Source organism: Ostrinia nubilalis, chromosome 22 (assembly GCF_963855985.1).
Source record: "Ostrinia nubilalis chromosome 22, ilOstNubi1.1, whole genome shotgun sequence".
In the NCBI taxonomy this organism is placed as follows: domain Eukaryota; kingdom Metazoa; phylum Arthropoda; class Insecta; order Lepidoptera; family Crambidae; genus Ostrinia; species Ostrinia nubilalis.
Window position 1 is genome coordinate 8,286,897 of NC_087109.1, and position 25,024 is coordinate 8,311,920.

A 25,024-nucleotide genomic window follows, 5' to 3' on the forward strand; every position below is an offset into this window, starting at 1 on the left:
CTTTATCTCGATTTAGCTGAACTTCCAATGATAAAACACCTTTCGTATCACAGAAGGCGACATGTTGATTTTTTTCTAGGTTCTGTGAAGCCGATACGAGATCGCTGTCATTTCTACAAAATGTCTTTGTAGTTATCAGGGTGTAGGTCATTTAATTGTAGTCTTATTAAGTAATTTGTGCTAATTTTCGTATGTTAAACGCATTGCAATTAAAAAGAAGAGGATCCGCTCCACCCGAAATAGGGGTGTGTATGTAGTGCTACACCGATATAGATTTGTATCAAAATAATCCGAAGCTATTTATAAATATTATTTTCTCAGCTTTTACTTATGTTCAAACGTTAATAGTAACGTCTGGTCTATAATTAACTCGTGAAAGTTTATAAATATTACAGTATTCTATGGTGGACTAGTGTGTTGAGTTGGGTCATTATTACCGAAGGTTGCCATTTTTTAGTGGGAATATTTTGTGTGTGGTGGTAACGGGGCGTGATCTGGCCTCCGCGAGGTGGCTAGCGAGCGAGGATTGCCGTGCTCGAAGTGCCAGGAGGCGGTCGCGAGTGTGTAATAGTTTGTAGAGAACTGCTGTGATGGTTTCAGGTTTGAGATGCAACTAGTGTCAGTGAGTTCGAGATTATAGAAGTGCGAGTGAGGTAGTGCGGACTGTGATGATGCGGGCGCTGTGAGCGGGCAGAGCTTCACCACGGCTTCGTCTGTGGCGGGAGGCGCGCGGGGAGCCGAGTCTCCTTCGCAGGCCAACCAGGACACCGTGGATAACGCAACTCCCACCTGCTGGTAAGTCTACAACACTACTCTGTTCCATTTTCAAATTCTCAAGCTTTTAACTCAACTCATGTCCAAGGAATATGTCTAAGTCTGCTTCATATCTGTTATAACCTTACCCCACAAAGTGATCATGGTTTTACTTGTTTTCTTGCATCATTTGTTGTAAAATGCCATTGAAATCAGTGTCATTCAACGATGACTATTGTTTTAACAAGGTTATGGATTTTGTGTTATCAGTTCATAATAAACATTTGGTTATTCTAACTTATACAGTGGAGATTTATGGAAAATGAATTCAGATTAGTATTTTGTTTATTCTATCACATAGTTTTCAAGTCTACAATATTTCGGTACACAAATTTTAATATTAAATAACATTATTGAGCATACACAGTAGACTACTTTATGAATTAAGTATTGAATATTAATCAAAATAACACATGAACAGTGGGTGTTATTGTGATATAAAAAAAGTTGTTCTATCTTATTGTAAACCAATTCCGAAGGAAATGGTAAACACTGTCTTACTAAAATCCTTTTTAACCATACACACACATCGGAAACACCATTTAAAATGGATTATTCAAACTACCCTCACAGAGTCATTAACATGTTGGTTTATATTATTGAATGTAGCTATAGAAATTAAAATTCAAAACTTCTAGTCACAAATCCAATTTTATAGCAATCTATATCCATTCCTCTATCTACAAAATGAAGCTAAAATCAACCAATTCCAATATTATCATGTAGTTTATTAGGTGAATCCCAAAGTTGGGGCGACCTTGCATTATTATCATTTATCAGAATGTTTACTTTACAGAAATAGCTGCAATGAACTAAAATAATGTGGTATATTTACCATAGTTTCAAATATAACAAAACGTTCATTCAACTACTAAGGCTGGGTTGCACCATCTTACTTTAACTTTGACAATCTTCAACAATCTGTCAAACTCCATACAAAAACCACCGGTTATCGTTATAGTTACGGTCAAAGTTAGGTGGTGCAACTCAGCCTAAGAAAATAATGTACAGATGACAGCATCAGACTAGGTGTAATTTTTGTTGCAAAATCTCAAAATAGCCTCTATTACTTAGCACATAAGCGGTGTATTTAACTTGACATGCTGTCGTAATGTTTTCGTAATAGTCTGGTAGATATAACTAGGGTTGACAATTCTTATTGGCTGGATATCAAATAATATGCAACTTTATAACTCCCATTTCTAACCATTAAAATGTAATAAAAGAAGTTAAAACTGGGCTAAATAATTAAAAAATCATTTTATTATAATTTGATTTCAAATGTAGTTAATATTCACAGGAAGTCATTGAAGGGCTCTTCTGTGACGATGTAAATAGTGAAATTTTTATTAAGCAGCTAGAGATATTGCTTACTTACTTTATAACTATTCTACCCATTATAAATTGTTATTTCTTATATTAAAATTTTCCTATAAAGTTATCTCTCTCTTAGTAATAATATCTGTCATTGGCATCAAAAAATTCCTCCTACTAATACCAAATTAATCTGTGCCTTACAGAGCCTTGGTGCTTCACTCATTCACAAAAGTCTTTTAACCATGTAAGTACTAACCAAATGCTAATTAATTTTTAAACATGCACTAGACACACACCACTTGCTTCGCTTCAAGGTTGTCTAGTAGAAATGCCTTTTGGTAATAAATCTGCCAACGACACTATCAGAACCTAACTGAAAATGATAATAAATTAAAAGTAAAAGTTTTGAATTGGTTTCCAAGGCACAAACCATGAAGATAATTTTTGTCAAAAGATTTTTATGAGAGAAAAAAAGTTACGTTTTGATTGGAACATGTACATAATAGTCAAAATCAAAATTTATTTATTTGCAATTTGTATAGACAACTAAACAGTGCTTACAAATCGTCAATTAATGTAAAAACAGAAGATTAATAAAAAAATACTTTAAAGATTTGCTTTTTACAACTCTAATACCAGATGAGCCCAAATAATTGTATTTAATTTCTGGAAAAGGAATTGCATTACCTACTTCATTTAATGTTTTCACTATGCATTGGTGGGTCCGTGGCCGAGTCCCCCAGTGTTCGACGCACCCGTGGTCGACGCCCCCGATTTAAATTAATTTAATATCATATTTTTTTCGGCTTTTGCACTAAGTACAGTCAACGAAAACTAATGAAAAAACAATGATTTTGCATGTTTACTGTTGTTATACTAAAAAGTAAAAGGTGATTTAATTCCTATTAATTGTTATTTATGTTATTATTACAAAAAATTCTGTATTTAATTTTTTGTTATAAATAGTACTTAAAATTTTTATAATTTAAAATTTTATTTGTAGTTAGTTACAAAATAAAACCTATCATTTTTTGTAGGTGTCACTATGGTAAAATATATTAAACATTTATTTGTACGATCAGTATAAATATTTATTCGTTTATAAACATTTTTGTGCCTGACAGTACATTTGATTAAAAATTGCTTCTAATCAAATTTCACTGACCGGGGGCGTCGACCACGAGTGCGTCGAACACTGGGGGACTCGGCCACGGACCCCCATTGGTCACCTCATTTTGATGTAGTAAATAGGCTTGCTTGATGTCATCTAACAAAATGTATATGTTATGCCTGCGTTTTCACAATTAATCCCTGATTTTTAAGTGACTCCTATGGTAACACCAGGAATTTTATTTTCATAGGAGTCACTTAAAAATTGGGATTGATGATGAAAACGGGCATAATTCTCCATCTATCCTAATATTATATTTTAAGTTTCTGTTGTCTGTTTATCTGTTTACACCTAAACTATGAACCAATTTTGAACTGACAGAAGAATTGATCTTTTTTGCAATAAATGGGGTGAAATAGGGATTAACATTTATATCACCAAGCTATAATTTTCATACTATGATTTTGGTAAGTTTTTTTTTCAATATCTTAGGAGTTTACGACCATGTTTTTGACCACCTGGCATAATAAAAACTTGTCAGACCGCAAATCGCGTGAGCGAGACCTGTAGCAAAAGCTAGCTATGCTATACATACAGCTTCCATACCTCCCATGTTTATTAACTACATATTATTAATTTATTATATCAATAACAAAGCAAGAACATCTGAAATTCATTGCAAGCCTATTTTTAGCAATTTGATTGTCTACATAATATGGGAAATTCTGCAAAGACCTTGCTAGTTTAATTACTCATACAGAGAATTAGATTTCCTAGAAAATTATTTACACTGTTTCTTGTTTGTTTGTGAAGTTAAAATAATGCTGTTAGTCAGTGAAGTGAACGTAAATAGATTATTTTGATTGTCAAAAATAAACTTCTGTGATAATGGTTTCTTGCAAGCACTAGGTAATTCTTATTCTGGATGTCGTGGCGTGGATATTGGGCCTTTTTGAAAGTGACCAGTGGGAAAAGAAGAACAATAGAGATAGAGTCGTGGACCTTTAGTTTAGGAATAAAATAAGCCACTTAAAGCGGCTCAAAATCTGAACTCCGACAAACGTTACTTCGACATTACGTTACTCCGACACTACTGAATATCGACATGACTTTACTTCGACACTACACTACTCCGACAAAGGATATTCGCCTTTGTCTAAGTAGTGTAGTGTCGAAGTAAAGTCATGTCGATGTTCAGAAATGTCGGAGTAACGTAATGTCGAAGTAAAGTTTGTCGGAGTGTACTTAGGTAGCCACTTAAAGCACGCCATAAGAGATGTACCCAACTAAAGGAGCCTCTAGTCGAGAGTGGATTATTCTAACTAGATGAAAAGAAAAACAATAGAGATAAGAGTCGTGGACCTTTAGGAATAAAATAAGCCACTTAAAGCACCCCATAAGAGATGTACCCAAGTAAAGGGTCCCCTAGTCGAAAGTGTTTCATTCTAACTAGAGTCTAACCCCCTTACTAATAAAAGTTATTCACTCGTTGATCACTTATCTAAAGTGACGTTTAGTATGGAAATGTCACTTTATACTACTGTTCAACGAGTGTGTAAGTTTTTATTAGTAAGGAGGTAAAAGTCTACAAAAATCTGACTATCATTGTTCTTGCGAATGTCGCACTTATTATAACCACATAAGGTAGTAGCACGCTGTTCAGCTTGATGTGCTGTTTCTTCTCTCCTCTCTACATCTGCGCCCCTAGACAAGTAGCACTTTTTGATCGAATCGCAAATCGAATCCGTCATAACTCGATAAAAAAGGCCTTTCGACTTTTTTCGACCATCTTTCGACTGGTCTGCGATTTCAAAGTGCACTTTGTACTTCGCTAAGGGACCTTAGTGGTATTCCGTGCGAGACGTTTGCGCTAAACCGATTTGAAATAAGACTAGCTTAAAGCCGCCTCTACAAGCTCAGACCTCGGCTTCATCTGTCAAATGAAAGAAAATCTCTCTTGCCTGCAAGAAACCATACAAAATGTATTAGCCTAGGCGCAGACCACCGACTTTTAGCTGGCCCATAGTTGGGTCGGGCTGTTGATCAGCAGTACGAACGTGTATGAAAGTGCGCACATTGGTATCGGCCGATTCTTCATACAAATTAGAATCGGGGCCGAGCTATCGGCCGGCTAAAAGTCGGTGGTCTGCGGGGAGTCTTAGCGGTTGCGTTCTCATATAAGTTTGTATGGGTGTGAAGTAGGGTTGCCAACCGTACTATAATATATAGTATTGTACTATATTTCGGGTCTGCGTACTATATACTGTTGAAAAAATATATAGTACGCAAAAATACTATATTTTCAATACCGACAAATCTAACAAACAAATCCTTCATTTAAAAAAAATAAGAACGCGCCTTTAAAGTAACTTTAAGATGACTAAGTCATAAATAACCTATTGCGCACGTACCATTTCCTTTGATGAGGTCCGTGAACATACCCGATAGGCGATAGCGTGTATCCGAACGCTTGCGTAACGAACTTCATCATTTCAGCCATAGGACGTCCACCAAAAAACACGAATTTAAAAAATTCGTGTTTTTTGGTTATTTGATCAATTTCTCCAAAAAATGCCCCTATAACAGGTGGTTTTTATTGCTTTGTATTATTCTCTATCGTATTACTTTTGTAAAACTAAAAATTGCATGTCTCTATCCTTACCACAACATATTATGTCAATTTTAAAATCGGCGCTAGAACAACGTAAAAAAGATATTTTTTTTTTTGGTTACAAAACAAAAAAAATGTTGCAATCATTAGAAGCAAAATCCCCCCCACAGAAAGTTATGGAATTCAAAAGATTTTTTTGCTATTTCTTGATAAATGTTTAGACTATCTTAATAAATGGTTTTGATTTCAGTGAAAGCAAAAAATTGGTTATTTAAAATCCAAAAATTAAATTTAAAAAAGGTTTCATTTAATGACTGTGAGACAATATTAGAAGTTCTAAATTTACAAGAAAAATTGAGTATCAAAATGGACGACCTATACTCTGAAATAACGATATTGAATGAAATCTTTGCTAAATTAAAAGACTGTAGTGACTTTACTGACAAAACTACAGGCCAAAAATGGCAGCATATTTTAAAAAATACTGAAAATGACTTACCAAAAGACAATGCCGGAAATTGGCGTCTTTTTTTTTTCGCGCGGCCATCGACCAAACTTTGTTTTTTGATTACAAAATAGTGTAATAAACCAAACTTACTATGACATGTATACCTCTAAACTCAGTCTGAACTGAGTTACGAGCATTAGAAGTTTGATGATTTTCATACTAGATTTGCTTTTTGCGCGCAAAGTTTTGTAAGAAATTGCAACAAAATAGTGAGATTGTATGTGTAAACAAACAATACCATCCATTAAAGGCTCCAGACATCAGTATGGAGCAGAATCAGCGCAATAAAAAATAGCGCAATATTTTGTTGCAATTTGTTAGAAAACTTTGCGCACAAAAAGCAAATCTAGTATGAAAATCATCAAACTTCTAATGCTCGTAACTCAGTTCAGACTGAGTTTAGAGGTATACATGCCATAGTAAGTTTGGTGTATTACACTATTTTGTAATCAAAAAACAAAGTTTGGTCGATGGCCGCGCGAAAAAAAAAAGACGCCACTTTCCATACAAAATCTGGCATTGCCATTTATTTGAAATAATTTCATTCCTGCTCTCTATTGACGCCACTTCGGCATTTACAGAAAGGATATTTTCGGTTATGAATTCGAAGTGGCGAGAAGAAAGAAACAGAAGTAGTGTATCATTAATAAAAAATGAGCTTTCGATTTATATTAATTTAAAAATTGAATGTGACAAAGCATATAATAATGACACTTATTTTAAACAAAAAACTGTTACACAGCGCAAGAACTGCAAAAAAATATAGTTTTTATAAAAATAAATAATAAAAAAATGTATATTTGTCTATTTTTTGTTTTTCCCATAAAATACTATATTTTTTTTAAATGTACTATATTTTTTTACACCTCATTTTGGAAAATACTATATTTCGCTGATGAAATGTTGGCAACCCTAGTGTGAAGTGAGGCAGTGCAGTAGTATGAAGATGACTTACTGCTCACTTTTACTATGAGCATCAGCTAACCCGAAAATCGTAGACGCGAATGGGTATTAAAAAATGTGTAAGACTAGGCGCAGACCACTGATTTTTAGTTGGCCGATAGTTGTGCCCGATTTAAAATTGTATAAATGCTAAATCAAATCGGTGTAATGTGCGCACTTCCATACATGCCCATACTGATCAACTGCCCAACTAAACTATTGGTCGACGAAAAATCGATGGTCTGTGCCTAGGTTAAGCAGTGAAAGGACATAGCAACTAATGCATGTCTATACCAAATTATTTTGTGATTATCCTCATTTTACCCTTACCCTCTGACCACAACAATGTCGTCAAAAAATTTTACATACCGATAGTGAGTTACGATCGCGGCTCAGAATACGGAACAAACCAGAAACCGTCAACGGGCGTAAATGTGTATTCATATAAAGTACTCCAAATCGCACTACTTTGACTTTAAAGCAATCAGTCAATGGCCGGCGCGCGCATTGTTTACGTCATATCCGTCAGATTGACACTTTATAATTAAATTATGCCGTCTTGTGCCGTTCCAACATGTAAGAATGCTACTGGAATTACGAAGAAAGTGCATGGGATCATGTTTTATCCGTAAGTAGCACATTTCCAATTCATTTTAATTAAATAATAATTTTCAAAAAAAATCACGGTTGTATTTTGTAAGTGTTGCCACAGGTCAACGGAATATTTTACCCTACTTTTTTATATTGAATTACATTTGTCTACTTATAAAAAATTCACGCGTTAATTTTGTTAGCGTTACCACAGAATAATGGAATATTTTCCCCATCCTTTTTGTTTTAATTAGTTTTTAGTGTAATTTCATCCATGACATGACAACCTGATTAATTAAATTATAAGTGCCACTTGTGGTCTAAACTGAATAAATATTTTTGATTTTGATTTGATTTCAATATATTGAATTAATTTATAATATTACTCCCTAATAATGAGGAGATAATAAATTACTATCGTGAATTTCATACTTTCCCATTTATTCAAAAGTAAGGCATTGGTATCAACAGATCAGCAGCAGCAATATTTGTATATTTAATAATAATTTTAAGTAATTAATTATTGCTTACATACTTACTCTGATTTTTTTTCAGGATACACAGCCAGAGTTGCCTCGCAATCAAATTTAAGTATTGGTGATGTTTTTGATTTGGATTCTGTTTTTCACTCCAAGAAAAGTTAAACTAAAAGCACTACTGCGCCGTAAACAAATGTTTTGTTGTCGATATGTTTACATAATAAAGAACCTTAAGTTTCTTTTTTGTTTTACTTGGCATTCTAAAATTTATATTCGACTTTTGTAATTGACTTTTAAATAACATATTATACCTACATAAAATATAGTACATATATTACACTATTTAATAGAAATAAATAATCATCTTACACTTAGTTACTTCGGAGTAAAAATTAAATTCATAGGTAGGTAGGTACTATCTATGCCTATGGCCAGTCATGTCGTCTCGTTCTATCGCAAAGAATCACCATTTGATAAGAGCGAGAGCAAAAACGGAAATGGATAGTTAACACTGGCCGTGTGTACTTATTTCACTTACTTATTTTTTACTTGTTTAACATCTCTTTAAAAAATTACATAATTTTACCCCAAAAATGGGGGTGTCACACGGCGCTAGTAACACTAAAGGGGGTAGAGGGGCGCGGGAGGGGAAGTATTTTGGACACAAGTTGCCGCGTAGAAATGTTATCGAACACTCCTTCTGGTTTGTTCTGTATTCTGAGGATCGCGGTTGTAAAATAATTATGATTAATTTTACCATTATGTTATGATGAGCAATTATATCATTAATTTACATTACACACAGAAATAAAAAATAAATGCTTCCTTTTTAAGGACGAATCACGAAAAGGTAAAATTACTACAATTCAGGTAAGATTTAAATAACTATCAGAGTTTTAGTGTAAATTAATGATTATCTTTTATTACTTTTTCTTTTCAATTTATAGTTTTCTTTGAAAATAAATATAAGGAAATTTTTATGCTTAGTGATTACGCATTTGATTCCTGTAGTCTTTTTCCACATGTATTTTGTATTAACTTTACATGAACAGACAAACACGTATTCACATGTTAATATGTATTAGTAAAAATGTGTCACTTATGAATGAACACTTGCAGTTGTATTGTTGATGTTCAGGATTAAAAACACCACGTCATTTCGCTGTAAGCGATGAGACGTGTGCTGATTACGCGGGCACATATTTCCCACTTTATTTTCATCGTGTAAGTAAACAATCCTTCCGAACTTTCAGTGACCGAAAATTATATCAATTAGTTTCCGCGGAGAAAATTCTCATATAAGTAACGCATTTAAAAAACTAAAAGACCTGTTTTTGGTGAAAATCTCACACAGATTACTCCATAAAGAAATGGTTCGTTTAATTCTGTATCATTTGATATACACGGACGACACGTCAAGGTAAAGTAAAGAGAAGTACTTTTTTTAATGTCACACAACTTGTAGGTGTGACTTTTTTAGTTGTGTTAGGTGCGATTTCGCAAAAAATAAATATTTCGTTAAACTGCTGTATCTTGCATCATATAAGAACTTATCTCCCAAATCGCCTATGACTAATTCAAAATATTTTGCCCCAACACGGCGCCAAACTAACAAATATGTACTTACAATCCTTAACAATGATAATCTGAAAACAGCAAATTTCCTAACGGTATTTTCCCTCAGCAACAGAACATGTTCAGGAATCAAAGGTTACCAAATACAAACTAGAGAAAAAAAAATTAAAAAAAAAAGGAATTTTACAGGGCAGACAAAAAACATGTATTTATTGCTTGGCACGTGAATACCAAAAATTGTTAGTTTATAACTGTAAATAATTTAAATTTTGTTCAGAAGTAACAAAGTGTGCCCTTTAAATTTTATAAAACGGTACAGTATACTTAACTATGCTCTAAAGATTTCAGTTAAATCGTATTTAAAATCATCCAATTCTTAAAAGAATTAAATTATTATGATTATTCAAAAATACGTTTCCTAGCGTCAATGTTTAAACGCGGTGAATGTACTGAGAGATTAGTAAAATTGCCCGACAGCTTATCTTAAAAGGGAATATCAACCCCTAGCGTCGACTGATGTAGACAGTTGCAAAGAGCATTGCCGTCAACTCTGTCAAAAAGTAAGAAGAACACCATACTTTACCATATTTCACCAGCTCCTACGCAAACCTACCTAGCAACGAACTCCTAGGGACTGGAATTCATTCCTCCTGCTGTCTTTCCGAACACTATAATCCGGGCCGTTTCAAGACGATAGTGAATAACTTACAGGGCAGATAATGTACCATCCTAAACAGCATCTCACTTTACATCAGGTGCGATTGCTGTCAAATACCTGCCTTGTTCTGCATAAAAAAACTGTACCTAGCCAAAGTTTGGTGAGCGCTTTTAAAGAAAACTACGTCTAAAAACCAAACGGCAAGAGTATGTCTACAACTACATACACGATGGCGTTAATAAATTACATCTTTCTGTGATGTAGCCGCTCTCATGTTCGCTCCAGACGTCACGATCTTCACCTTGAGCTGGATTTTCGCCAGTCATTAACCCTCTCCAGAGTTTTGGGGCATATTGTGACACAGTAACACGTTGTCCCGTAAATGAGGATTGTTATATCGAGTCGAAAGTACGGACGTTTAATTTTAGACATGAACATGTATGAAAGTGCGCACATTACACCGATTTGGTATTGGCCGATTCCTCATACAAATTAAAAGATGACAAAACTATCGGCCGATAAAAATTCTGTAGTCTGCGGGGACTAACATAGCGTTTTACGTCGACGACCGTTCGTAGATTTGTTGAAAGATTTTCGCGAAACTAGAATCGGTTATAAAAGTGTAGCGAAAATAGTGGCAGGAATAAAAAGAATTACAATGCATTTTAAAAGCCAAATTCTAAAATAAAAAATTGCTGAAGCTAATAAGTTTGACCGCACACTTATCTATGTAACCATCTATCCAAGGCAAAAAAAAACCTTACCAGCGAAGGCTGAGAAGTTCAGCACTTTTTTCATTGCTCCAAAAATCGAAACCCTTCACGGAATCACGGAACAATGTAACTCCATCCAAAAACACCGGAGTAAAGGCCTAACGAATTTAGAACTGTCAAGTTTTGCCACTTATCTAGCCACCCTGGTATATCCTGGTATACGATCTGCGAACCCCCTACTATACCCCAATCTTGACTATTATAGCCTAAAAGTCTTTGAGCTAAAACTGCACATTTGTCAACACCTCCATCTCATACTTTCCAAGTTGCATTAATTATAGTTAGAAACTGAGCCTTGATCCTCGCCAGCGCAGCGTTCGTTACAGCCTCGCCGATCGATCCGTTGTCTAGCTACAGCCGCTGTATTAGGTATTGCGCTATTTTTGAACTACACAAAATGCACGCCATTCTATTTTTAGAATATTTTTAAATTAGCTTGCTCATTGATTGTGCTAATTTTACTTGCTTAAAAATTGGTGTTGTTGTTGCAAAAATATATAATCAACTTTGGCTTGATAAAGCTTAATTTTTTAAAGCCCACCCGAATTAAATCTAGGCTTTAGTCAATGATCACAGCTAAACAAACACCTCTAAAAATAAGTGCAATCTACTTGGATGTGATCTCCGATTGTTGCCTTTGACACTCTTTTCGAAAGTTTTTAGTATGCTACAAAAAATTTTTCGCCGCCAAAATTTATCACGTGTCTCTAGTACTTTTTTGATATTATTGTATAATAAATTGATTACGAATGAAAATCAAAGTAACTAACTGATAAGGACTATTTTGACCGTAATCAGTCGGTCGGACCAAAATGGTCATTTTCATCGCTAGTCGCCATTCGGTTTTTTCAGTTCTTTCTTTTTGCAAAGATACCAATCTGTCTCGGGTTTTCTCAAATCATCCATATTATAAAAAATACATTTTCAAAAGTTAACTTTGTTATGGTGCTTGTGTGCTACTATGATTAGTATCCCACATTAACACTTCGACTTGTCGTATGTCAGATCGGTGAAAGTGCACTTTCGAGCGTTTCAGCGGTCGTCTTAGCCTATTTTTGATGTTGGCATTTCTTGACATGAGTATTTTTTTATCCACAACGAGGAAGCTCTTGGCCTGCATCTCATCTAAAGGTTACTAAACCTTTGTTTGTCACCTGTCATCCGCTTTGCAACGTAGGGAAGTGGAACCTTAACTTCGAACTCCTATGTTCTTCTGATTAATTTTGTTGCGGGTCCAATGACAGTTTAACTTTCCGGTGGGAAAGAAAGGTGTGAATAGTCCTGTATCTTACCTCCAACTGCCGAAACAAAACAAGGCATTATATTGCTCCAAACTTTTGTCGATCAGATTTATTTAAGCTTGTTTTGATTACCTGACCGTGTACCTATTTTCTGTGTGCGACCTATCCATATTCAGAAGCATTTAGGTCAGGTCAGCTGAAATAACTAATATTAGCTTTGTATTCGTCGCCTTGTCCACTGATTTCCGTTTTCACCTGTTCTTCTTACATAAATAAAAATGTGTATTTAGATGTTTGGTTTTTAATTGACTTTAAATGCACTGCTTTGATTGAAGAGGTTAATGGAAGAGTTCCTAAACTTGTCTAAGTTATGTTCAGGTGACGCATATTCATGGACTTACCTATACAAAAATAGTAAAATTTACCTACCCTGTGGAACTCACAGAAGCCATAAAGTCTAAAAATCACTAAGCTAAATAACCCAACTTCATAATGTTTTGAATAATCATGAATGGAAGGAATTTCCCACATGTGCAACTAACATCGCCAGCTGGTATCAATTTAGGTCGAATCCTAGGATCTTTGAACTCAATGAAGTTTGTGAAATAGTAACATAGTAGTAAAACATCTTCCTAGTTCATGGACAAGCTAAACACAGTAGCATGTAAAAACTCCTATGTAGCTACTAAATATAATGATAGTCGAATGTACGGCGCAAAGGCAAGTGATTCATTTTCAACGCAATGGGAGTCGTAAAAAGTGACTAATGGAACAAAATTTTACAAACTCGATAAATAACTCAAGTGCTATTACTGTTGCACTGAATCTTGTGGTCGACTCACATTGAGACCCCAGACTTGAAACTAATCTTGAGTTTGAAACGAGTTTTGAACGTCATTTCATACCGAAAAATTGGTGGGATTTACTTTTTTCTGTTTTCTACCTTCACCTGTATGTTCTCTATGCTTTTCTCTGACATCATATCGTAATTTAAAATCTTCCTTCTTTATTCCCACGTTGTCATAAAGAAAAGCGGAGGCAATTTTCTCCATTTCCAGACGCGAACTTTTCAATCTACCCTCGCAGTTTAAAATGCCGTATCTTTATTGGAACGTTTCCACACTACTCATTAAGTAATCTTGAACCTGTATGCACCGAACATTTCCCAGGCGAATGTAAACGTTATGAATTTAATAGTAGAGTTGAAAGTTCAACTTGCAAACAATATCGTAGTAAAAACCAATAAAGTAAGAAAGACTTGCGTGCAGTATACTGTACTTTTCATCAGGTAATCCAGCGGTAACACATTTGTCTCCCAACCCAAGATAATTACTCTGAAAGCTGAAATTAATGATTCTATATTTAGAATCAGGGCTGCTAGAAGTTGAGTTGTATTATTATTACGTGTAGGTTGTTTTTTATAATCCATTGTTAACACTGACATACGTTTTTGAGACTAACTTATTAATACGCATTTGACGTCATTAAGTCGAAAATAGCATACCCCTACCAATCTCGGTTTTTTATGCCGGCTTCCATCCTTATGTAGCTGTTGTGTACTCCTTTTTTGATTGCTTTATTGGTTTCAAATAGTTTTCGGCGAAACCACTATGTTTCAAAAAGATCATTTAAAAAAAAATATTATGGCGTTATGCACCACCACGATTCCTTCACAGTTGCCGGAAGAAAAAAATATTTAAAAATCAAACCGGCGACTTGACCCGTGGACCAAGCTAAAAGTGGGCCAAGTCGCTGGAAAACTCCACCACCACACCACCAATTTTTGCCTGTCAAAAATATGTAGAGTGGCAACACTACAAAATATTGCCAATTTAGTTCTTTGATCGAACCGAAAGCCCTAATCGGTAGTGCAATAACTTGTTCCCAAGATATAGATGAGGTCAAATGCTAATTAAAACTTAGGCTGAGGAGGTCACAATGATAAGCCACTTGGAGGCCATGTCCAGACAACGTGACCACTTCCTAAGAAATACGAAATCTAGACAATTTAAAATCAGATCCCTCGTGAGTAGATTCGGGTTCCCATCTTTTTGGCAGTTCCAAATTCGTCACCACTCTTACCACCTCTCTTTCCAAGTGCGGCAACTCAAAACTGTCAAAAATACAGTTTGATGCTCAATCTCAATCATTGAAGGGCAAGAAGAAGTTTGCCTATAAATAATTTACTGTTTGTAAGCAGTTTTCGGAGGAAAATAGGAGAAATCGAAGCTAAGGATTGACTTTCAGTGTGAAGCAAATAGGGTGTTTCTCAGAGTATGTGTCTGATCGACTCTAGAACCTATATTCGAAAATAAAATCTGAAAAGATGTCCATTATTTATCTTTCTAAGCTCTAACTGAATGAGGGTTTTCGCGAATGAAAGATCCGCTAGATGGCGGGACGTGGATGTGGGGTCTGACTGCTGCGTGATTGGTGGATTTTGACATATCTGTCAATGTCATGTCAAAAATAACCAATCATGCAGCATTTGGACCTCGCGTGTACGTATTGCCATCTGGCGGATTTTTCATTCGCGAAAACCCTCATTACCTGACATACAGCTGCAATTTGCGTTGCACTTCTGCTTACAAATCGTACGATTCAATTGCTCAGCCCTGGCGGTTCCCACGGCATTGTTAGTTTTTGCGGACGCACCACAATCGTCTTCGTTACAGGATAATACGGATAAGCTGATTGCGTCTGAGTGTCGCCACTAGTCTACTGCACTTGACGATGTTATTTAATATCACTAAGCGACCGTCGTTTTAAATTAGTCCCGCGAAATCGTGAAGTTGACTCAACCTCTGAGTAAGATTCTCGTGAACCCACAAGCATTTTTAGCTTACTACGATGGGTATATTCGACTAGTAGTAATTTTTGTAAATACAAAAAAATACCTTTCTTCTTCTTTTTGTCACACACAATTCTGCGTTCTTATCGCAAAACCTTTTTGATAATTAATATCATCATCATCATCATCATCATTTAGGGTCTCACTCAATCTACTATCTAGACTTAGGCTCACTCTTCAATCACGTCTGAACCTTTACCTTCGACATCCTCCATAATACCACCATATCTTGATATGTATCTTTCATTCAACCTCCAATATTCATTTGGAGCTTCGCATTGATATGATCAGAATGGATGCTATACCTCTCCTCCTTGTCCTCCAATGTCTGAACATTGTTAGATTTAGATAGATGCGTATAAATAAATAAATAAATAATAAATAAATATCCTTGGACATTTTACACTGCGCCGCTAGTCCTAGTAGACAACGAATATAAACACACTTATATACTTTTTTTAGTAAATAAATTGGGACACTTTTAAGGACCATGAAGATCTTAATTAAAATAATAATAGGCGTCTGACATTGATCAGGTCGTAAGCTTAACGTGGCTTAAATCACATTTCAGGATAATCAGGTCGATTCAATCCTGTCTAATTGTAGGCAGATAAAGAATTAGCTTCACATGTGCACGTAGGAGTTATCAAGAAAAAGGAAACCAGATTACAGTAACCTTGTTGTTTGGTTTATTATTCTGTAGTTGACATAATTCGATATATCGAATATGAGAATTCACAGTCACAATAGTGTGAATTTTGACCTGTTGACTTGTTTGTTTAGATTTTTACTCAATTTTTAGTAGACATTGCAAAAATAAATGTTTAAACTTTCCAGAAACATTAAATAAAATCGTAGGCACTTCAAAAATCACCCTTTTCATCCTGCTTGATAATAAATCTTTCATGGAATGTCTCTTTTGATACTTTCTCCGAAATAATTTCAGAATATTTACTTAAATAATTTTCTTCTCTTCCAAAAAACACCGGAATCTTACGAATTCGTTAACTTGACCTAGGTAAATACGTAGTATAATGGGTAAGATCATACAACAATTTTTATAAAATCTGGGTTATTTTATTAACCAGAATAAAGTGTGACAAATCTGACTCTATCTGATATTCTGGATCTATTTTTGCACACACTTAAAACAAACAGTCCTATCCTAGCAGATAAATCTGTCTTTATTTTTTCTTGTGTACCACTTTTTCGGGGAATACCTAGATTAGATATAGGTTTAAAGGATTAAGCTTTTGTTAAGATAAAAATGCAACGATAAGTCCAACCCGTTGGTGACTAAGGGTTACCATGTAGAAGCAGTAGCATCACTCTTACCAAGCGAAAGTGGTTCATTTTCGTCATATCACCATCTAGCATGTGATCTTGATGGTTATCATCACTGTTGATATACATAAGACGAGTCTAGTCTTAGTCATGTCTTTCTTTTAAATTCAGCGATTCTAGGGAGTATGCATCCAGCTGCTTCCTGTATTTCTAACTTGGCCGTTAACTACGCTAACTGACCCGTTCCTAATCTTCGAATTAGTTACATATTTTGGCATTGCCCCTACTATACTATAACTAAGGCGCTGAAGTGCGTTTTGTTTGCGATGGCCGCGCCAAATAACCTGGAGTCAATGACATCGCGATACTTTATCAACACTATCTATGTACAGGACAATAATGTGTGATGAATTACGATAAAATGTTGCGAAGATCCGCTGTGTTTTATATTTTGGTTTTAATCAATTGATGATTATGTCTGCTTACTAAGTTAGCATAATACTTACTTAGCGATTTTACCAAACGCTAAGTGCGTTTAACTTTTATTACTAAGCTAGTGCATATAAAATTGGTTTGCTCTCGATTAGCCAAAGTAATAGTAATGTACCAATGGTATTAGAAAGGCATAAATCTTCACTGGGAGAACACAGAATCCAGATGGGTTAGAAGGTATGTCGATAATATAGAGCGGTTTCTCACTGTTACTGCTGTAAGATAACGTGCGGAATATAATTTAGGCATAATTTTTACCAATCGATTAACATGGAAATCATTGGGGGAGGCCTATTTTCAGCAGTGGACATCCTATGGCTGAAATGATGATGACGATAATAGTTTTTATTGCGTCATTCCTGTCTGTTGTACTACATGATGCTTGTTTCTTAAGTCTGATGTATAGTTTTGTCTCTCTTCTTTTTACTTTCCGAGGTACAGTCAGAAAAGCTATAGTGTAACTAAGAAAGACACATATCTTTTCTCATCTGTCGTGCTTTGGATAGTGGATGTATCAATTGAATCGGAAAATGCAAGTCATTATTATTTGCATACATATTAAGTTTGTTTAAGGATTGATAATACTTTAAGTATGACGCAAGATACAACAATAGTAATAAATTGATCCAGATTTTGTTCTTATTTAATTCCACCTTGAAATCAGTGCGAATTAGAATTCGATGTCATTTCACATGACACTTTCTCTACTTGTGAAGTTGTGATGAGCGAGACAATATCCATTGTCCATTTTTCGACGCATACGCAGCTGAATTTCAAATCACTCCAATCTAGGCTGTATTGACATCAAATTTCTTTATTCTCCCGATCATTCTTCATTGAACATTCTGTTTTTAGATACTTCAGGGCCTTTTAGATACTACGAGGAAGGAAAACAGAGCGTTGATGACATTTAATTAAGTAATTAACAGTTAATTAGCCAATTTAGGATCTATCAAAAAGTAATGATGAGTATGAATCATTAGTTCTGTTCCTGTTGGATTTATTAAGAACTAGGTTTTGTCGGCGTAATTGTGACTAGCTCTATTGGGCAGGCTTATCGTGCTCTCTACAGGAGAGAAACATATTTCTTTCAAGTCAGACAATATTAAAGTTGAGAAAGGCATATTATTTATCCACTAGATCATGATTAAACAAGTTATTATGTTAAAAAATCTTGTAAAAAATACCCGGATTCAGAAAAGATTATAGTGAAAGATTACCCTGATACAAGTCACAAACAAATAACTTTCAGGTTCTTACTTTATGCTTGTGCATGTTATAAACAAACTCAAGTATGAATCTACTAATTTTTTCCTCTGGCATTTCCCTCGTGAATTTCATTCCGTCACAGAAAGTCTGTCGCGCCCATGTCCCTTTTCCAAAGAGTGCGATAAAAATTATTTGATATTCCACCCACAGACATTATTGAATCTAGACCTGAGTTGTAATGAGAACACCTTGAATGTAAGCCGGTGACCGGTGTCCAAGTAGTCCAGGAGTCCAAGTAAGCCATTATTTCTTGGACTCCAAGAAAGAATGGCTTTCTTTTGCCGTATTCATCTACATTTACATAGAACCAAACGAAAAGGAATAAATGATTAAGCTTTTGACAATCAGATAAAACGCTAATCTATTATGCTACGAGGAAAACGCTCAGCATAAGGGGAAGTCCACGCTGCATTATTAATTCAGACTATAGGAGAGTTTGACATTTGCCCCGTGAATTCAGCCGGCTTCCTGTGCTGTGTGTGTACAGTTAGCGTCAAATAGTTTGTGACACCCAAAGTAGCCAAAAAGTGTTAAGAATATATCGCTCACCTAGCAGTATAATGGCACATTTACAAAAAAAGCGAAATTGAGTTTTTACGGCCTAAGTGTTTAAGAGTGTATCTACACTAATATTATAAAGAGGAAAACTTTGTTTGTTTGTTTGTTTGTTTGTTTGTTTGTTTAGTTGTAATGGATAGGCTCAAAAACTACTGGACCGATTTTAAAAATTCTTTCACCATTCGAAAGCTACATAACTCACGAGTAACATAGGCTAAATTTTATTTTGAAAAACAATAGGGTCCCGTAAAATATTTGGGATTTTCATAATACGTGGAAAAGCGCCATCTATAGTCATTGCTTAAAATCTTCTTGCGCCTGACAAAAATTTTTGAGGTACGTAAATATTCATGAAGGCAAAGCTGTCAAACGCCATCTATCGACATCATTAGTAAATTAGTAACTAAATGTTACATGTACTATGAATAGCGCTGTTCGTAAATAATATTGAAAATTTAATAAATAAAGATATTTTATGTAATTGAACCATTCACTGTATGTACCTATTTGAATCATTCACTGTGTTTAAACGAGCAAGTCAAAGTGTTAATTAGTGACTTTTTACAAACTTCCTTGCAAATTCTTACTATGTTCCGCCATCTACCGAGATGAATATTAGGGTACGGTTCAGCGGCGGACAAATGGGATGGGCGCGTGGGCGATTGTCTACACTAATATTATAAAGAGGAAAACTTTGTTTGTTTGTTTGTTTAGTTGTAATGGATAGGCTCAAAAACTACTGGACCGATTTTAAAAATTCTTTCACCATTCGAAAGCTACATAACTCACGAGTAACATAGGCTAAATTTTATTTTGGAAAACAATAGGGTCCCGTAAAATATTTGGGATTTTCATAATACGTGGAAAAGCGCCATCTATCGTCATTGCTTAAAATCTTCTTGCGCCTGACAAAAAATTTTGAGGTACGTAAATATTCATGAAGGCAAAGCTGTCAAACGCCATCTATCGACATCATTAGTAAATTAGTAACTAAATATTACATGTACTATGAATAGCGCTGTTCGTAAATAATATTGAAAATTTAATAAATAAAGATATTTTATGTAATTGAACCATTCACTGTATGTACACTAAACTAAGACGAAATTTTGCAAAATTCAACCCTTATGGGAGTTAAAAAGGGGGTTGGAAGTCTGTATTGCAGTCCTCGGTTTTTAAAGTAAGAGACTTGAAAGTTAAAATGTACGCTCACTATGATCTCTAGATATTGTGGAGGTGTACATAATATACTGTTCGGTACACTGTGGTACTGTGTACACATCGGTTTGCCGACGATATTGTGGTCATGGCAGATTCGTTGGAAGATCTTGGAACAATGCTCGAAGACCTTAATCGATTTTCCCAACAGGTAGGCCTGAGGGCGAACATGGACAAAACGAAGCTTATGTCGAATGTCCATGTTGCGCCCTACCCAGTTTCAGTTGGGAGCTCAATTCTCGAGATTGTCGACAAGTAGGTACTCGTATGTCTACCTCGGACAAACGATCCAGCTAGGTAGGTCCAATTTCGAGAAGGAGGTCAATCGTCGAATACAACTCGGCTGGGCAGCGTTCGGGAAACTACGCAACATCTTTTCGTCCAAAATACCTCAATGCCTGAAGACTAGAGTGTATAACCAATGTGTGTTACCAGTGATAACTTATGGCTCGGAAACGTGGCCTCTCACTATGGGCCGTATACAGAAGCTCAGTTGCACAGCATGCTATGGAGAGGGCTATACTTGGTGTTTCTTTGCGAGATCGAATCAGAAATGAGGAGATCCGTAAACGAACAAAAGTCGCTGACATAGCCCAACGGATTAGCAAGCTGAAGTGGCAATGGGCAGGGCACATAGTACGCAGAACTGATGGCCGATGGGACAGAATGGTTCTGGAATGGAGGCCGCGTACCGGAAAACGTAGTGTGGGACTTCCACCTACAAAGTGGACCGACGACATCGTAAAGGTAGCAGGGAAGCGCTGGACGCAGGCCGCTTCCAATCGATCAATCAACATGGAAAGCATTTGGGGAGGCCTATGTTCAGCAGTGGACGTCCTATGGCTGAAATGGTGGTGGTGGTGGTGGTACATATACTGAAAATGTATCATTAGAAATCATCCACGAGGGCTAAGGAGATAAAAGGAGGGTTGGAAGTTTATATTATGAAAGTACAATGTGTTTAAAGTAAGAGAGTTGAAATTTATAATGTATGCGCTATAGATGCTAAGAGCGGATTTTACGAAACTCCACCCCTAATGGAGTAAAACGAGGTCCACGCGTACGAAGTCGCGGGCGGCCGCTAGTAATTTATAAAGTGGTAAAACGTCACGGTGTTAGTTTTACTATTTGTCGAGAGAGGGCGTTCAGTGTCATTGTAGCACTTGCTACGTTCCCCCCGCTTCCGCGCATAACAACGGCTTATTTGTCAGTTGTGCGGGGCGCTCCGCGAGTTGCAATCGCTTCTAAATCTGTGTTGGCGTAAGTGGCAAATGTGACATTTTATTAACTTAGTAAGTTAGTAGAAAAACGGTACATTTGACAAGAGAAGATACGTCATGATTAAACTTTATTTTATTTGTTATAGTTTGAATGTTATATTTGACCACAATCGCACCTGATGTTAAGTGGGATGCAGTCTAGGATGGTACATATCTGCCCTGTAAGTGCTTATTCACTCTCGCCTTGAAGAGGCCCGGATTATAGTTTTCGGGAAAGACAGCAGCAGGCAACGAATTCCAGTCCCTAACTGTTCGCATTATAAAAGAGTCATCGAAACGCTTAGTGCGAGCTGGTGGAATGTCTACAATATAGGGATGGTACGCTAACCTGCGTCTGGTTCCCTGATGATGGAAGGGGGCTGGTGGAATTAATTCGTGTAATTCTTTCGCACATTCTCCGAAGTGTAGCCTGTAGAAAACCGATAGGGATGCTTCCTTACGGCGATGGTCAAGTTCCTGGAGCGCCGCTTCAACAAGGGTAGGGCTGTCGATAAGTCTTCTGGCACGCCTTTCCACCGAATCCAAAGCAGCCAAATGTTTCTTGGCAGAGCCGTCCCAGAGGTGGCAGCAGTATTCCATGCAAGGTCGGATCTGTGCTCTATAAAGCTGCAGCCTTTGCTTCTTGGAGAAGTACTGCCTTGCCCTCGAGAGGATACCAAGTTTTTTGGCAGCAGTTTTCACTATGGATTCGATGTACTCGCCAAAGTTCAGCTTGCTGGACATTTCAATGCCCAAGAGTTGCAGTCGCTCGGTGATTTTGACAGGCACACCTCGGAATGTTGGAGCCATAAGAAATGGACTTCGTTTTGCGGAGAACAGACACTCCTGTGTTTTTGACGCGTTAAATTGGACCAGGTTGGCATCGCCCCAATCAGAGACATCCTGAAGGGCCAAATTTAAGCGTTCAATTAAGGACTCACGACAAGACTCGACCTGACGCCTGTTGGCTTTTGCGTTGGATATATAATTGGCTGTCACTGTCGTGTCATCTGCGTACCCAAAGGTGCCGGGTTTGAGCAGATCGTTGATATGCAGTAGAAAAAGAGTTGCAGACACACGGCAGGACACGTTCCATTATCTTGCAGAGTATAGACGTAACAGAGATGGGTCTGTAATTAGTTGGGTCAGCACGACTGCCCTTTTTAGGTACGGGCTGTACGTTTGCAAGCTTCCATGATTTAGGGACTAGTCCAGTCTCAAGTGAGAGTCGATACAGGCGTGTCAGAATAGGAGACAACTCCGGCGCACAGTTACGCAGGACAATTGCCGGAATTCCGTCGGGTCCACTGGCTTTATTTACGTCAAGAGAACGCAAGACATTTAAAACCTCTCTCTGCCGTATGCGGACCTCACGCATGGTGGAGGAGGCAGGGGGTAATGAGGATGGCGTTTTGCCTGCGACGTCAAGACGTGAGTTATCACCGAACAGGGTGGCAAAAAGGTTCGCCTTTTCCTCAGCAGAGTGAGCCAGTGAGCCATCGGGTTTCAGCAGTGGCGGCAGGCTGGGGCGACAGAAGTTTGATTGGATGGCCTTGGCAAGGGACCAAAACGCTTTGGACCCGGCTGGGTAAGAAGCAAGTTTGGTGCCAATGCGTCCAATATGATCATAGCGAGCCCTGCGTAACGCCTTTTTGCAAGACTTGGAGGCTTGGTTGTAGGCTTTCTTCAGATTGCGAGTGTCCGGTGAGTCGCGCGTTCGAGCATCAGCCCATGCCAGAAACGCTGACTGCTTACACGCTTCAGCATGACGGCAATCAGCATCGAACCAAGGGCGAGCTTTGCTACCTGAGGCGACGTCTGAGTAAGGAATGAAGAATTCCATACCCAGGCGTATAACTTCAGTTATGGCATCGGCGCAACTCGTTGGGTCTCGAGAAGAAAAGCATGCCGGCCTCCAAGGGAAAGATGCAAAAAACTGACGCATCTCGTCCCAATCTGCCGACTTGTATCGCCATACTCGTCTTACTCCACAAGGGCCACGATCAGATGGGGAGTATGTCGATACAGTTTTCACCAGGCAGTGGTCAGAAGTTCCAAGAGGAGCAGTAACCAGGATGGAATATCTGTCTGGATCAGATGTCAGCAGAAGGTCAAGGCAGTTGGCTGTGTGAGTGTCGACGTCCGGGACCCTGGTTGCACGCACAGTCTATCAATTGGGAGAGATCCAGCGTCAGAGCGAGTTTACGTGCCTCTCTCCCAGCGTGGTCGGTCACCTGGTATGGAAAGAGCCATTCCTGATGGTTACATATAGGTTATTATAATATTTTAGTTAAACTTTTTATTGTATCTTGATTTCAAATAAAAACTTTTGTTTTCTATCAACCAATTGTCATTATTTCTAGTTTTCACATCCTGTTTAATTATGGCTTTGGGGCATATATGACATTTTTGGAAGTTGTCAAAAAGTATAACGGCACAATTGCATGGTTCTTCTTCTTCTTTGACTGCTATGAAGTAACTCCTGGAAACCTGAAGTGGATATTTTTATCCCTAAGTATCTATTAAGGTCTATACTAGTTGCTAAAACCATAAAATCCGTGATAAAATGTAAAATGAACTCATAACTTCGTTTCAAACATTTGTAAAATCTTTGACCCTCATTTCTGTAAAATAAGAAAAAAGTAGATGTGTCATTATACTGCTAGGTGAGCGATATTGTCAACTTTTTGGCCACTGGGTGTCACGAACTATTTGACGCTGAGTGTACCTAATAAAAAACTTTTTGAAGCATTTTAAAAATTGTACGAATAAATGCATTTATCGAAATAGTTGTCTAGTACCCATAGTACAAGCTTTGCTTAGTTTGAATGAAAGTAGAAGCGTAGTGTATAAAAATGATCAGGTATATCTATTTATCTATTTTAAAAAAAATCGTGACGCCCAAAGAGGCCTAAAAGTTGACAACATATTCTTTGTCAACTTTTTGATAGGAGAGCTTGACGTTTGTCCCGTGAATTCAACCGGCTGCCTGTGCTGTGTACAGTCTGCGTCAAATTTATAGTTCGTGACACCCAAAGTAGCCAAAAAGTTCGCAACACGTGTTTGTAAAGCGAGGTTTAGACTAGCAATAAAACTTGCAGAAGTTGACTTCCGCAAGCTGTTTACCACTGTACAACTTCTGCCAGATTTACACGGTGATAGTTTGCGGAAGTCTACTTCTGCAAGTTTTATTGCAAATCTAAACCTCTCTACAATTGGAAGAATGTGTTGTCTTTTTGGCCACATGTCACGAACTATTTGACGCTGACTGTACAATGTACATCCTAGTCATGCCCATTTCGTATTCCCTTTGAAAGTGTGCACTAATCCTTTTTGTGCTATTTTTGTTTATTCTTTGTTTTTAAAAAAATATTTTAAGGTAGGTACGACTACACTAGTTATATCAATTTAGTTTCTGCTGATGATTGATATCGCGAATCGCGATATCATTTTGTATTTTTAATGTCGGCCCAT

General features: G+C 36.9%; 1 protein-coding gene and 1 long non-coding RNA gene across 2 annotated transcripts in view; both read left to right on the top strand.

The window, feature by feature from the left end:
• The first annotated feature begins 45 nt into the window (after positions 1–45).
• Positions 46–25,024, top strand: part of LOC135082786 (guanine nucleotide-binding protein G(s) subunit alpha) — a 44,166-nt gene continuing 19,187 nt past the window's right edge. Inside the window, exons 1-3 of the mRNA XM_063977550.1 lie at positions 46–245; positions 601–795; positions 2,334–2,374. Of these exons, the coding sequence (XP_063833620.1) occupies positions 2,373–2,374 (2 nt within the window). The 5' untranslated portion in view covers positions 46–245; positions 601–795; positions 2,334–2,372. The remainder of the gene's footprint in view (positions 246–600; positions 796–2,333; positions 2,375–25,024) is intronic.
• LOC135082738 (uncharacterized) lies at positions 7,827–8,611 on the top strand. The gene is made up of 2 exons (XR_010259468.1): positions 7,827–7,930; positions 8,449–8,611. It is a non-coding gene; the product is annotated as an uncharacterized LOC135082738 (long non-coding RNA).